The 16,068-nt window shown below is 33.0% G+C and overlaps 1 protein-coding gene across 1 annotated transcript in view; it reads left to right on the top strand.

Moving 5' to 3' along the window:
- The window catches only part of LOC124367226 (serine/arginine repetitive matrix protein 1), a 341,596-nt gene that overhangs the window by 208,197 nt on the left and 117,331 nt on the right, over nucleotides 1-16,068 (top strand). Inside the window, exon 4 of the mRNA XM_046823902.1 lies at nucleotides 5,751-5,920. Coding sequence (XP_046679858.1) covers nucleotides 5,751-5,920 — 170 coding nt within the window. The remainder of the gene's footprint in view (nucleotides 1-5,750; nucleotides 5,921-16,068) is intronic.

The raw sequence follows: 16,068 nt of genomic DNA on the forward strand, positions 1-16,068 counted from the left end.
ATTGTTGCTTATTCAAAACATACAGTCTGTTATGCGTAAATCTTGGAGTTTATGCTAAATTGTACCACTTTTCATTTGTTACTCTTTTAAAAATCAGTATGTATATAAAGGAGCAGGATATAAAGATAATTCATTATGAGCGTATTTGACAGGTGGAAACGTGTATTATGTACATTATCCGTTATTGAACATTTTTAAATTAGTTAATTCGTATTTGTGAAAGTTACGAAGAAAATTATGCATAACAGAAAATCAATAATAAAATGTAATATTAAGAAATAGTAAATAATTTAGTTTAAAACAGATTTATTTGAAATACATTTGATAGTCTTAGAGTAATTATAAATGGTTGCGAATAATATCTGCTTCCATTAAAAATTATAAAGTATTATAAACAATCTTGCGACATACAACATAACTGAGCAAACCAGATGAAATCATTTAGTGCAATCTAAAGTATATTTTATATTACACAGCATGCCTGGAAAAAGTAGTAAATTATAAAGTAACTCACGAATATTTAACGAAACGAAATGCTGAGTCTATGACAATCTACCCTGAGTCCTTCTAGCTCGTTCGGAGGAAGTATAGATTTTGTGGCAACTAAAATACTATTTATTTACAGGTACTTATCATCTCGAAAAAAGTTAGAGATATAAAATAATTGATAATAGCAAAAGTTAAGGGAATTTTTTTACCCATTTCGCCTTAGTTTTAAATTTGTTAGTGGTTAATAAATAACGTAAAATATTAATAACATCAATTTTTATACCAAATTTGCGCTAAATAGCTTTACCCTGTTATGGAAAATGAGGACAGGGTTGTACTAAAAACAGCAAATAGCACTAACCCGACGTATACACGATATACGACAATTAGTCTATTTTCAATCAATATCTCGAATCAGTTAGATTAATACAGATATGTGAGGTCTCACACTCCTAAATCCTTCAAACCTTCGTTTTACTCAACCAATGCATCCATCAAAATAAGTTTATCGCTTACGTTCGTAGCTTACTGATATAGTTTATATGGATTTTGATTCACTTTGGTCTAGTGAGCTCTTTATTAGTAGGATTCTTTCTTGCACCTTATAAATTTATACACCAGTTTCAAGTAAACGGAATGATTCTAAAAATTGCGTTCATAGTGCAGGAGACAGTAAACGGTAAGTTTTTTTATTTCCTTAGTTTCAATATAATAAATTTTAAAAATAAGGAACCGTTTTTCAGGTAAGTATTTAAAAGGGTGTAAATGTTTTTCTCAATGAAGCGTGAAAGTTGATTCCACTGTAGTATTAAAGCTGCCTATACCTAGTTGTGTGTCTATTGACACGATCAGTTCGTGTCGCAGGAAGTTTGTTTGGTGAGCGATGCACGGTCGGTACGAGGTGCTCCATGGTGGTGCTGGTGAGCAGGGACTAGGTGTGTCTGCGCAAGGTCGCCCTGCAGCCTTGACTGCGCGACCACCGCTGCGCCGACCAGTGTCCGGGCTAGAATAACCTTACATCGTTCTCTACTTGTTGTCCTCTCCTCTCTTCTAACTGGTTTGGATTCCTGTTTTTGTGCTTTTTCTGCCTTGTCAATGACCCCTCATCGTGTGTTTATTTTTGGTATTGTATTTATAATTGTACAATAGCATTTTTATCTTCGTTAAAACATCTTTCTTTCTAATCATTTTAATATGTCTCGCGACTCCTGACTACTCCATCGTTAAAGTCTCCACGTTCTTCTGTGAGAAACATTCACTTAGCGTGGACTTTACGATGTTTTAACAACAAAGATCCGATTGTACATGGTGTGAGGTCATCTTACGTATGCCACTGACATCTGACAATGTTAAAGTCACTCGTATACGGCCTTAGGGGCTCAGAAAGGTAAATGTATTTTGTATGAGTCAACAGTTTTCCTCAGATAGATAGGATAGAAATAGTAAAGCTTCGACTGCTTATTCTGCTTGACGTACTGTGGCAAACATTTTTCTCCGTTGAACTCCCAAGTTCTCGATCTATCATTCGAGAATGTTTGTGTATGGTTTCCTTGTATTCGGATGAGAGATTCGCTCGTTGGTCTCCACTTTGTGTCATTATTCCAATAACTTAGATTTGCTTGACTCCAATTAACAAATACCTTGGCAAATTATTTCATAGCGCGTGAAAATGGCAGCTATTCTGTCTCATATTCTACATTCTGTTCTGTGGAAGGCTGCGTTTTTGCAAATGTTGCATACCTACTCTGTTCTGGACACTTAACATTTCTTCATTGGCCAGTTCGTTGGGAAATAGGGGCAAGAGGGAGTTCCACTAAAATAACCATCGAAAAAGACCTTTTTTATAGTAAAAAATTATTTACTTATCTTATATGGTTAAGAAGTTAATTGATGTTTTAAGTTTAGCAGATTGTTAAATAATTAATGATAGCCTAAAATATGTTACTAATTTTATGAAAACCCAATCAATTACATGAAAAAGGGCTCTTGACTTAAAAATGTCTACTGATATATTGAAATATATACGTTCATTTATCAGTTCAATTTAACACCAACCTTATTTAAATGTTAACGATTCAGTTAATTTTACCTTAAAACTCATACTAAGATTGTTACCTTATTTTATTCTTACATATTTTCGTTGAAAAGGAATTCGAAATTTCACGTGTTTAAGCTGGATAAACAATCGAGGTGCGCGGAAGCCCGTAGTAATAGTATTTAACCATGAAGCAACTCCGCACTAGATTTACACCTACGGTTGTAAACAAACACGATTTTGCAATCGATCGTTGCAGTTGTAGCTTCAACTGCAGTTATTGCAGTGCTGGACATGCAACGAATACTTTTGCAATGAATTACTTGCAATGCTATTCCGAGTAATAGTAATTGTTTTAAATCTTTTTTCAGCCATTCGGATATTTACCATGAATTAGAATTTACAGTATTGAAATTAAAGGTGGATAGATGTCCTTAAGTTAATTTTCTCTTAGATATTTAAGATTAACCTATTTATAGAAACGATTGTTCTTTCCGAGAATCGAACCTCTGTGCCCTGTGTCGTCTGGAATCAAAGGAAGTGGGAAGGAAGGGGGTTTGTTACTTGGCAGTGTGGGAGGGAGAATATTTTCTATATCAAATAATGAATTCTGATTAACTGATATCTCGGAATATCTGAATTTATAAAGAATAAAATGTATTTATATTTCGTAATAAATAATGACCGCATGTTATAAAGAAGCCTTATAAAAACGTATCCGTCAAAATTACGCTGTAACTTATATGCACATACACGCCATACATTTTATTAAATAAAAATAACGTTGTGTATTAGTTGAAATAGTTTAACTGAATGGCCTCGATTCCATTGAATTCTGTACTCCTAGATTGTACTCCTAGGTAAAACCTAAATCCCAACCCTAAATCCCCTTGTAACCCTAGGGGTTTTGTTGTAATCTTTGAAAAGATAGACAAGGCTAGTAATAAAATATTAAAATTAATTACTAACAAATCTATTTGGGATTTTCAAGAAAAGGAGCTCATTGTGTGAGATTTGTAAGACAAAATCACAAAACAACTAATGGCTGTGATGGAAGTTGTGGGTGAGTATGCACTGCACATGACAAATCACCGACTGCGTGTGCAATGCGCATGCGCACTCAAGACCGCATTCCGCACCGCAGAGTCAGCACTCTTAATAAACTAATTAGATAACTAATCTTCAAGCATTTGAAACAGATCCGGGAAGAGTTAATACCATGAATACCCAAAGTGATATGTATTAATATTTATATTCGAGCAACACTCATTGTTGCTTTTCAAGCCAGACAGTTATTTTTAGAGTTGAATCTCTTCCAGGATAGATTAAACTTTATTCTTTGAATTTGGTTTTCACTTCAAATCTTAACAAATCGGACATCTATGATAGGGTATATCTCAATATTTTAAAAATGTTCTAAGTCAAAACGCAGACGTAATGACTAAAATCTGAGTGATCTTTCATAATTTGTAGTTCTGTTGAATATTTTTGGATATATTTAATAGAACAATAGAATTGTTAACTTTAGTTACATTTACCCTTGTTTGTATTACTGTTTGAAATGTATGAAAGTAGATAAAAATAATATTTCACTTTAGCAGTATAATAACACGTTGAAAGTCTTTTATTAGTATCAAGTTTAATTTTCTTCTTGTGGTTGCTTTTAAAAGGTATCATACCAATTCCCTCGAGGAATTATGTACCAAAGACGGTGTTGCATGAGTCAGTGGGAATAAAAATTACTTTTTAGTAGCGTAATTGTACTTAAGAGGTGATCTTATTGTAAATGAGATTAAAAACTAAGAGAATTACTGAACGAAAATAACCTTTACAGAATAAATACAAGTATTGCTTCCTGGCTTACAGATGAAAGGTTTTGAAAGAAGCAGAATCATTAATGTCGTCTCTGGGAGATGTAAATGGGGACTAGAATGATTAACATATGATAGGTCACCGACCTCTGAACCGGGTAGGAATGTGCCCAAGCTGCAGGCGACTTACTCAGTTGCGACACTGTCTACTAACCAACATATCTCAAAATGATCGACCGCCCGCGCGACCAGCCGTGCGCAAACACCTGTCAACTGACTGTTTTACGGCTGTGGACATTGATAAAGCACTTTTCAGATAATACAGATAATCTATTTTAAGTATGGGAATAACTGTTTTATTAGTTGGTCAGAGTTACAGTATACTGCAGAACGATTTGTAATGGAAATATTGGTTTAATCTTACTTCCACAGCTACTGTACTCTATAAAATACGTTTATTTTTAAAAATATATTATTCTGGAACTTGTTTCTGTCAATCGAGTATTTTTATTCAAATTCTCAAACAAATAAATTCTGCCTTTGTTTTAATTTAACATTAACATTTAAAGTTGATACACAATATCAAGCACAGAGTTTCCAATTAGGCTTAAAAAGTGCTTTTGAGATTTATATATTTTTGAGCATATTCAAATTTTAACAATATAATGTGCTGAAATAACAGCGATTGTGGTCTTTGGATAACTAAAGATTAGCAAATAATACGAGCTTGACTTCCGCTTTGCTTGACAGCAAAGATATCGTTTCATTCGAAAGTAGCCTAGGAATCCAGCAAATCACATGTGGCAGGTTTGGAGCACATGTTTAGATCCTAGGTTGGTCCCTAGGGGGTTTTATTAGTATTTTGTGAGTTAAATAGAAAATAGAAAAAGGGTCGTCAGTGACAATGATTCGTAAACGATTCTTCCAACACTTCGGCAATAAAGCTTAATGCCATGCATGAAACATAGTTTTTTTATTGTAAATATTCTTTCATGGAATCTTATGAGAACAGATCAATCCTCGACTTTAATCACGATCTATAGTTGATCATGTAGAATCCGCAGAAACAAGCATTAGGCATTTTGCCCCCATAGTGACTAAAAAAGTTTGTTTCTTATTCGCAGAAGAATGGGTGAGGAAGAAGAAGATGGAGCTGATCAGAAAACGCCGGATAGAAACTCGGTAAACCGGCAAGTGGTGCTGGAGGATCGTGAGGTGGTGGAGGACTCCGGACCCATATTGACTAAACAAGTTGATTGTTTTTCACAGAAGAATGGGTGACGAAGAAGAAGGTGGAGCTGACCACAAAGCGCCAGATAGAATCTCGTGTAAAGCGGCAAATGGTGCTGGAGGATGGTGAGTTGGTGGAGGAATTCGGACCCTTATTGACTAAACAAGTTGTTTTTTGTCCACAGAAGAATGGGTGACGAAGAAGAAGGTGGAGCTGACCACAAAGCGCCAGATAGAAACTCGTGTAAAGCGGCAAGTGGTGCTGGAGGATGGTAAGGTGGTGGAGGACTCCGGACCCATAGTGACCACCAACACCACAGAGGACACGGAAAAACAGGAGTCCAGTCAGACTGAGGTGAGCAGTTCAGGGATCGCTAGTTGTAGACTGCTTAAGGGCATAGGACTGATAGTTATATACGTTTCAAGTAGTACGATACTGATGGTTCCATTTCATGTAAGAGGAGGTTATCATTAGTTCCATTTAATTTTGAGCCCATAGATGACTTCTTTTACGAGCCTTCTATTTATATATCAATTATAACATGGACTGAAAACGTTATTTGCATCCGAAAAACTTTATCCCTAAGTCCATTTGGATTTATTTGAGTGGGGTGTAAGCAATTTTGAGATAGTTTTAGCTGGTCATATTGAAAATCTGATGTCGGCTGAATGGTAAAAGGGAAAACTAATTAAGTGCGGATAAGCATAATTTTTCTCCCACTGCGGTGGCTTGTTGGAAAATTCCACTATTAAGTGAGTTTTATCTTTAAAAATGATACCAAAGGAAGGCACCACTCTCGTTTTCGAGATTGCACATAAAAAAACCAATATTTAACGACGTTTACGAAAATAATGCTACGATGAGTGATAATGTACTTACAAATTAATAATCAGAAATGTAACGCAACAAAAACCTACACGTGTGTTACTAATCCGTTGCCGTCGAATACTGGTTATAACAACCAAACTTGACTTGAACTGTAAGACAAGTGACCAATTGTACGTTTAATTATAGTTTTTGACGATGGAAAGATTGTGAAGGCAGCAGGTTTTTCCGGACATTTGTCAAATTTCAGTGATAAAAGAAATTAGTTACACTAAGTTTCGAGATCTGCAATCTGATATCTTCCTTAGGTGGATAATTAATCTAACACGTAACTACTATCTAGGTAAAAAACATTAAAAATCTTATCAGAAACAGCAGCAACAACAACGTTGTGTGTTCCATGCACATTATTTTTAAATCTTGCACTTAATACAAATAAAACACTAATTATTAAAACGGAACTAAATAATACAGGTCACAGTAGCTCTGTAGGCCTGCATTGCACGGTCAACCGCTAAAAACCGACCAGCAACCAATATTAAATGGAGATCATCACAATAGAAACAAAATAGTGGAAAGAAAAGAAACGGGTGAGAGCCTCTTTTATTATTGGTTAATTCTAGGCAAACTTCTCTAAATAATGTGACTCTTCTGCGCGCGCTCGTGTGTGTGTTGCTGTTATTATATTATTTATTATTATATTGTTGTTATATATTATTTATTTTAATACGTTGTTGATATATTATTATTATTATTACGTCGTCTGCATTTAAATTATTATTATTACTATACTATTAATTCAAATTATTCTTGTACTAAAATCATAATTATTTTTAACTTCTTTACTATTTATTATTCTATTCAGCTTTTTCTACCAATTTGTGCAATCTTTGTATGTAAATAAGTAAATAAATACTGTGACTCCGCATTGGTTTACTAGAAATGTTTAACTTCTTTGATGCTTTAGGCATCCTGTTTTATTCACTTTGAAACATAGGTTATAAAAAAATTGTTTGAGCAGTTAAAGGCCGTTTATTCAATAGGAAGGTATTATACAGACTTGCCATTATACGGTTGAATTGAATTTAAGTTGGTTTTAGGTGTAACACTTTGAGTGCGGTTGACTTGTACACTACTTTTGATATCACCAAGTGATAATCTCCTCTGCGAAAGGTTTCTTAATGCACACAAATAGATATTTCAAGCTGATTGCTTTGATTCCAGTTAGTGAAGGTCAACTTCGATGTTCCGTAACAAAAACATCCGCCAAATTTTAATATGAAGACGGTAATAGAACTCGCAATCTTTCATTTGAGAACAAAGCGTTTTGACCACAACGATATCTGATTAGTGTAGAGTTACTAAATCGTATCATCATACCGCATCGTCAGCAGGATCGTACAAGTGGTTGTCGCGATCGTACAAGTAGTTGTCTCGATCGCAAAAGTGGTTGTCTCCATCGTACAAGTGGTTATCGCGATCGTACAAGTGGTTGTCTCGATCGCACAAGTGGTTGTAGCGATCGTACAAGTGGTTGTCTCGATCGTACAAGTGGTTGTCGCGATCGTACAAGTGGTTGTCGCGATCGTACAAGTGGTTGTCGCGATCGTACAAGTGGTTGTCTCGATCGCACAAGTGGTTGTAGCGATCGGACAAGTGGTTGTCGCGATCGTACAAGTGGTTGTCTCGATCGTACAAGTGGTTGTCGCGATCGTACAAGTGGTTGTCTCGATCGTACAAGTGGTTGTCGCGATCGTACAAGTGGTTGTCGCGATCGTACAAGTGGTTGTCTCGATCATATTAGTGGTTCTCTCGTATTTGTGGACTTTGGATAGTTCTAAATGTACTTTCATCCATCATATTATTTATTTAGAACCATTTTTAGAACATGGTTCACTACGACCTAGGGATTTTTTTGCTTTCAAAAGGGGTCTTTATGACGCAAAGCTCGGGTAACATTAAAATAGTTACACAAACTTTCATTAAAATATTGCGGTTTGTAATGATTTCCATAATTAATGAAGCGTAATTTAAATTCTGTTTGAACCTACGAGTAAAAACTATTTAAATGAGCTGAAAGTAGTAGAGTGAGAGTTTCTGCGGTCTTATAGAATCGAATGTCGGTACTGTAATGAAATCATTAATATTGTAAACTAAAGCTAATGTGGTATTGACACAACATTTCTTCACTTCAGCGCAGGTTAGTGATATCCTTTTAAGTTTCCAATTGTTCTTATATTGATTTTGGTTTTATATTACTCAAAAATGTTTTTGGTGTATTAGATGCTGAAATTTATGAGTTTATTCAGAGGGAACAGCTCCTGTTTGGCTGTAATCCAAAAAAGATTCTCTTTCTCCCAAATCCGATGTTACATTTATTATTGCTTTCCAAGTGTAGACTGTGCACATTCAAAAATATGCGCCCTATATGTATAATGGAGTCAATCAGATATGTCACTTAAATATGGCAATCCGATATATTTCATAGGATATTGGGATATATTTTGGGAGACATATAAGGCTTTTGCTTATATGGTTAAAATTTTCCTGTGCAGTTTCCATCAAAGTTTCAATTTACCTGCAGCTTTAATGACTGAGATCAAGCTTATTTTCAAAGACCTCCATAACCCAGACCTCCTTCAAAGTTGCTTGCATGGTGGTACTCAAACTCCGCGTCAGTCACTACCATTTCTCGACATTTGAGTTAGAACTTGGTCGACTTAGAACCGGGTGTTGATGAGGTGATTGCCTCATTCGACAAACGGAATATTGTCAAGAAAAGCGAGAGCTTGGGGCTAAATGGTGCGCCTGAATTAGCACCCCCTGGACATAGCACCCCCTCGCTACTGACGTCATTTTGACGTCACGAAAGGGGGTGCTAAATCAGCACATGAACACGGTCGAGGCGCTGAATTAGGACCCCGTATTCCAAGGGGGTGTTTATTCAGGGCCTGGACACGGCCACTGTGCTGATTTAGCACCCCCTTCGAATAGGGGGGTCCTAATTCAGCGCCTTGACCGTGCTTCATGTGCTGATTTAGCACCCCCTTGAATCTGGGGGCTGCTAAATCAGCGTATTGATGAGATGAATAATTACTCCAACGGAATATAGTAATAAACGTTTAACCATATTGCGATTTATTTTTCAATAAAAATAAAATAATATATATATATATATATATATAATTATTTATATTATATATATATATATATATATATATATATATATATTATATATATATATATATATATATTGTAATGAGTATATTTACTGCATTGCTGTGGTTTACTTAAAATTTCAAAAACAAACAGTTCATTACCAATTATAAAAATACTATGCATCAAATATACTTAAGTAAAAAACTAGGTTCTAGGCATTCAAATTACAGGTTTATTTTAAAGTAAAATTAATTTGAAAATCGTGGTACGAACAACGCAGAGGAACTGATATTGCGTAAATCCGGCATGTGTAATAAAATATACATGGTCAGAGATTATATCAACCTATTAAAACACTTTAAAAAACAATTATTTTATTTATTTTAATTTTTCGAATACCAATCAAAAGCGGGAAAATTAGAACCGTGAAATTGTAATTTTGCGACGGCTAAGAGCCAATTATATTTTTAAGGACGCATCATAAACTGAATTATACTATTTAAACTGAACTGAATAGTATAATTCAAACACACTTGACAAACAATTTAAATATTATTTTATATCTATAAGAATAAATATCATTCAGTTATATCCATATCAGTTAGTTCAACTATAATTAATAAAAAAAGTTGAAAACAATGTTAAAACACGTAGCAATAAATATACTACCGTATTTTCAAAAGCGTTATTGCTGTCAAAACATACATTTATATACTGAGTATTATGGATATACATTGTTTAATTTCCCCTCTGTCGGTTAGTGTGCGTTTTTTTGTTGTTAAAAATGGAATATCTTGGAAAATCTCAACGAGTAGGTCACAATACAAAAATCGAGTAAACGGCAGCTCCAGAATATCTTATGCCAATCGTGCTCACATCTTAGTTCCTTCATTTAAAAGTACAGGAAATACATTAATATCTGTTGCCAAGCAACTTTTTTTCTAATAAATTAAAAAACTACTAGAGATATTGCAAATGTATCAACAATGTACGCCTTTATGAACAATGAAGGGCAAAAACAAATGTCTTAATTAACAATAATAAACTGTTGTATTTATCATAAAGCTTCAATTTATTCACAATATATGTGAAAAAAACTAAATAAAGTGACTAGGTTATCTGTTATATATTAAGAATAATATAGAACAAGAAAATTCGTACAGTAATATTCAGACAATAATGCTTTTATAGATGACAAAATCAAAGATAAGCGGTTTTATTGGAAATACATCTGATTGTCGCTTGACTAAATTTTCGTAAATAAATATGTCCTAAAACAACAGATATTAAAATAAATTCATGAAACATGAAATATATGATTGTATTCTATCCTTAGATAGGCCTGAAACATGTATTTCAAATGTTTTGCATAATATATCACAAAAATAAAAGAAATAGGGATAAGATACTCTAAGTTGATATTAATTTATTTTCACGAACCATGTTTTTTTACAGTAAAGATGCTCTTAATGAGTTATTTATTATTAGTTTGAAATAGTATTTGAGTAATTAGATTTGTGATACAATCCACGATCAGATTTATTCTTGTATACCTGCTGGATTTTAAGACATTCAAAGTTAATCAGATTTAATGGCCGCCATTTCGAAAGTATTAATGAATATTGTTTATAACTGGCCTTATTACCACAAATATTTGATCCAAATTAGGTAGGATTTGTTTATTCGTTTTAAGATATTAAAGCGAATTTGTATATAAAAAACACGTACAGACTAACGGATAGGAAACTAAGCACCAAAGATCTATTTCCATATTCTGAAATGCGTTTGCCATGACCTGAGCAGTTGCGGTATATAGACTTGTCCTAAGAATTACAGGACACTCTGTACATAAAATTATTATAGAGAGTGTTCCACAATCTCTACCAATATTTTCAGACATTATTCATGGCCCAAATGCAAAAACAATTCATATTCACCTTTTCTAAAACTCAATAATTACTCTAATAGCCACAATTTTGTTTTTGTTTTTGTCTTTTTTACTTTACTATTTATATTTGATGGATTGTTTAGGTTAAAATTTTGTATATACCTTAAGGAAAATCAAAAATTTAAATTTCTTACAAGCTTTATTTTCAAAATAGTGATTTATAAAAGATCTTTAAGCGTAAATATCTTAAAAGCGATATATGGTAAAAAAATATCTAATAAATTATTACACAATTTTAATAAAAAATCTAACGATACCAAGTTTTAAAAATTGGTTGTGAAATAAGGGAGATAGTTTGTTTTTTAAAACCAATTACTGTTTTTTAAAACCAATTACTGTTTTTTAAAACCAATTACTGTTTTTAAAACCAATTACCAAACAATATCCGCCTTTATTATATGACTGAATGTGGGCTGCAACAATCAGCTGTTTTGATTTTAGCTGCTCTAATCAAGTGATTTTAAAATTACATTGCTGAACTGTGGTCATAATATTCTTAATTATTTCTAAACAAAGTTTCTTTTGATTGAGACGTCAGAAAAAAAACACTCTAATACATGTTGATACCTAGACCAAAAATTAAAAAATGTCTTTGTAGTTATTATATGTCTATTTAATATTTTGTTTTTAAATGGAAGACCTCAGACCTACTTTTGGCTTGTAAATTTATACGGAGTTTGTAGATATGCTATTGATTACGGTGTTAAACGTAGATGCTTTAAATGTACCAGTAAAGATTGCTATTTGTTGCAGTTGTTACGTGTGTTCTAACCGAGGTTTGAAGATTTTGTTCTACCCGGAAAATAAAACATTAAAAAATATAAAAGTTTACTGTATACAAAATGAAATATTATGTATATTTGTGTAGTATTTTTTTATTATTAATGAAGTAATATTTATGCTTCTATACATCTGTTTACTACCTAGTTTACAAATCAGTTATAAAAATTACAACGAATTGAAAATTAGAGTGTAACAAAATTCTCTACACTTTCCGATATAAATAGCCTTAAAATAAAAGTACAGCTAAGCTGAAGTGTAATTTTAAAATTTTACCTTTTTTTAGACGCTTTATTAAAGACTTCACTGAGATTTCACTCTTCTTTTTACAATATTGTAAGAATGTTCATTCTTAAGTTTGACACTTCCAGATACATGGGGTTAGAAGTGCACGTCTGACTAATGTAACACACAATAGTTAAATATTCTTTAACTGCATACAAAAGGGCGATGATTTTCAGTTTTTGTCCATACATCATTTACCGTGTTCTAGTTTATCTTTTTCTCTTTACTCGTGTAAAAGTATCCGTTACCTAGAGAGTATAATATGCTACACCTTGGGCCTGTACACTCAAACATTGTTTGATTTCTTCTTATATTTTTTAGGAAATTTCATCAAAACAAATTCACTATACATAATAAGTTTATGTATTAATATAGGAATAACAACTGAGAATAACATCGATATTATTACTCAACCACTCGATACGGCCACATCAGTTTGAAAAGTAGGGTCGGTAGTGCACGCACGGGTTTCGTCAGCTTCGTCAAAATTATGTGTGGACCTACAGTCTACAATCGATATTTGCAGGTTGATTTCACTCTGTATATTTCATATTTGGTAGACGGCCAATATATAACGAGCAAACGATGTTAAGGCAAAAAAATAACGAGTTTCAAGTTTTTAAATCTTTACTAGCTGATACCCGCCCCTTCGTACGGAATTTTTCTAGAATAAATGGTACGTCATAGACATCTCCTTCATGTCTTTAAAAAAATGGCATACTACTGATGAAATAAATTATGGTCATTGGAAAATATTCCAATTTTAATGTCAATGCGACATTCCATGATTTTTTGAACTGATGTTCTAAAGTAATTAAAAATCACGATCCCTCCTTTCCTAAAGTACTGTAGGTAATAAAAGATTTATGATCCACATTTGAAAAATAGGGTTACTCATAAAAGGAGCAACAAAACATATATGTGGGAATACTTTACATGTAATAGTTGATATCACTTTAATATGAAAGTCCCAATATGAATTCTATTATTCATTCTCGTAATATTACACTAATTATCATCGATACCGTTAGAAAAAGTAATATAATCGAGGGTATAATCCTTTACCAGAGGGATATATCTGCTAGAAGTAAGATGGACAGAAAGTCGACCAAACATTTTTTTTACATTAACTAGTTAGGAAGAAACTTTTGCGGATTAATATACTTCATCCTTAGCTACCAATGCCTCATCCATAAGTTTTTTATCACAGTGTTAAGTTCATAAACTAATAATGTATCTTCCAGTTGTAGCCTCATGTGAAATGTATTTGATGTTTCTATAATATATTCCTTTAATCATGAAAAATAGTTAGGCATGATTCTATAGAGGATATTTTACACGTAAGCAATAGTAATACTTATGGGCGTAACCTTGAGATATTTTTTGTGAGTACCATTGTACGGATTTTTGTTTAGTGTTAAGTCTATGTAGCTGTTCCATTGTGCAGATGATTCACTATACGCCTAATAGTGCATAAGATAAAAAATTATAATCTAGTTTCTTACTGCAGATGGTTACGAGTAATTATTTAAGGGCAGGTACTGAAGAATTATTTCTGTAATAAATAACAAGTCAAAAACTGTAATTTTCATACTTCATCTGTTTCATTCTATAAACCTAATTTTGAAATTTAATTAAAATTAAATATTGAAACAAAAATGCCGCAGAGAAAAATTCTATACTGTGTGACAGTGAACTATTTTTGCCTAAAATACGAGCCTAAATTGTTTACAAAATTATTTGTTGTAATTGTTTTTTACATTTGAGTTAATTAAACTAAAAACAGAAGATTCCATTTCCGTGAAGCTATTAAATGAAATAAATACTTTAATTATGGATTCATATACAAATAACATAGTTTTTAATTGTATGTAGAAACATGTTTCATTGAGTTTTCACGATTGGGTTAAGTTTGAACTGTTAATGCTCAGTGAATACCCTTAACTAGACTATGAGTAGACTAGATCTTTCATTGGTATGGACGCCCAGTACTCAATACCTGTACAATAAAAATGACACAGCAAAGATACTAGACTAATTGTGTATAAAAACCATAATTACATTTTACCTTCCGTAATATTCCAAAAATTGACTCAGAATCGTCGAGAATTTTATGTTTTTTTAAATATATATTTAGCAGTGCGTTAATTAAATTTACAAACATATTAACTGAAAGAATAAACTGAAATAGAATAAATGAAGGATATGATTTAATTTATTAATTTTTAATAGGTGATATATAGAACAAATTAAGAAAGCAAAGTCATGAGTGAAAAATTATTACACAAATATGACAATGCGTATGAGAGGGGAGGAGTTCTAAGGTCTATTAGCCTTGTTTAGTCGGAAGCATTATTATGTAATATTAAGTCTATGGTAATTTTTAAGAGAAAGTAGGCCATATTTGATTATTATATTATTTAATCGTTCATAGGAAATTGCAAAAAAATCGTAGATAGTAGCTTATAAGAGGCAGCGTCACAAAAATCCAGATAACAACTATTATATTTATGATTGAATTGAATATGTAAAAGATAAATACCCTTTTTGCTGGTTGAATGCTAGGGGTGCTAATTCAGTGACTGAGCCATGTCCATGCGCTGAATAAGCACCCCCTTGGAACAGGGGGGTGTTAATTCAGGGGCCTCGACCATGTTCATGTGCTGATTTAGCACCCCCTTGTAGCCGGGGGGTGCTAATTCCGTGCCTGGTCCGTGTCCGTGCGCTGAATTAGAGCACCCCCCTGCCGTGACGTCAGAGCCCGAGGGGTGCTTATTCCAGGGGGTGCTAAAGCAGCGTCCCCGGGCTAAATTAGTAATAACTCCAGGAAGCAACTGCACCATGTTTATGCGAATACTGTACGAAACACGTATCAGAAAAGCGAACAATTTTCAAGAATATGAGAAAATGTGCCGATAACATGCTGTTTTTGATCAAAGAATACAATAGGGTGACCTTGAAGAGGCAGAGGAACCAAATGACCCATCCTGCCTCCTTGAGGTCAATTCTGTCCCCGATATAAATCTTGAGGTTAATTTACAAATCCATATGATTTGTTGTTGGTTGCGACTGATATCGTGTTTTATTCTTCATAGGTATATTTATAACATTTTCATTAGTAATTGCAGTCTCTTTTTTAAGAAACAGTGTTACTTTATAAAAAAATTAAAAAATTATTTCTTAAAGTAAATCAAAGTTTATGCTCTTATAAAAAAATGATCATTATAAAGAAAAAACTAAATACTTTGCAATTAACTTGAATAATTATGTGAAATATGTACCTCATAGTACTACATCTATACTATATCTACATATTACATCATACTACATCTTATTATTGCACTATTGTTATTGATACTACTTTTGTTATGTTTCACATTGTTTTAGTTATATCTTTGTTATGCTTGTTCATTTATTATGTCATAGGCATGGTTAGTTGTTGAAAAAGATTTTTCATACCGTACTATTTTTATGAACATTTGCTATTGTTAGTCATCTTAAGTAA

Source organism: Homalodisca vitripennis, chromosome 8 (assembly GCF_021130785.1).
Source record: "Homalodisca vitripennis isolate AUS2020 chromosome 8, UT_GWSS_2.1, whole genome shotgun sequence".
Classification (NCBI taxonomy): domain Eukaryota; kingdom Metazoa; phylum Arthropoda; class Insecta; order Hemiptera; family Cicadellidae; genus Homalodisca; species Homalodisca vitripennis.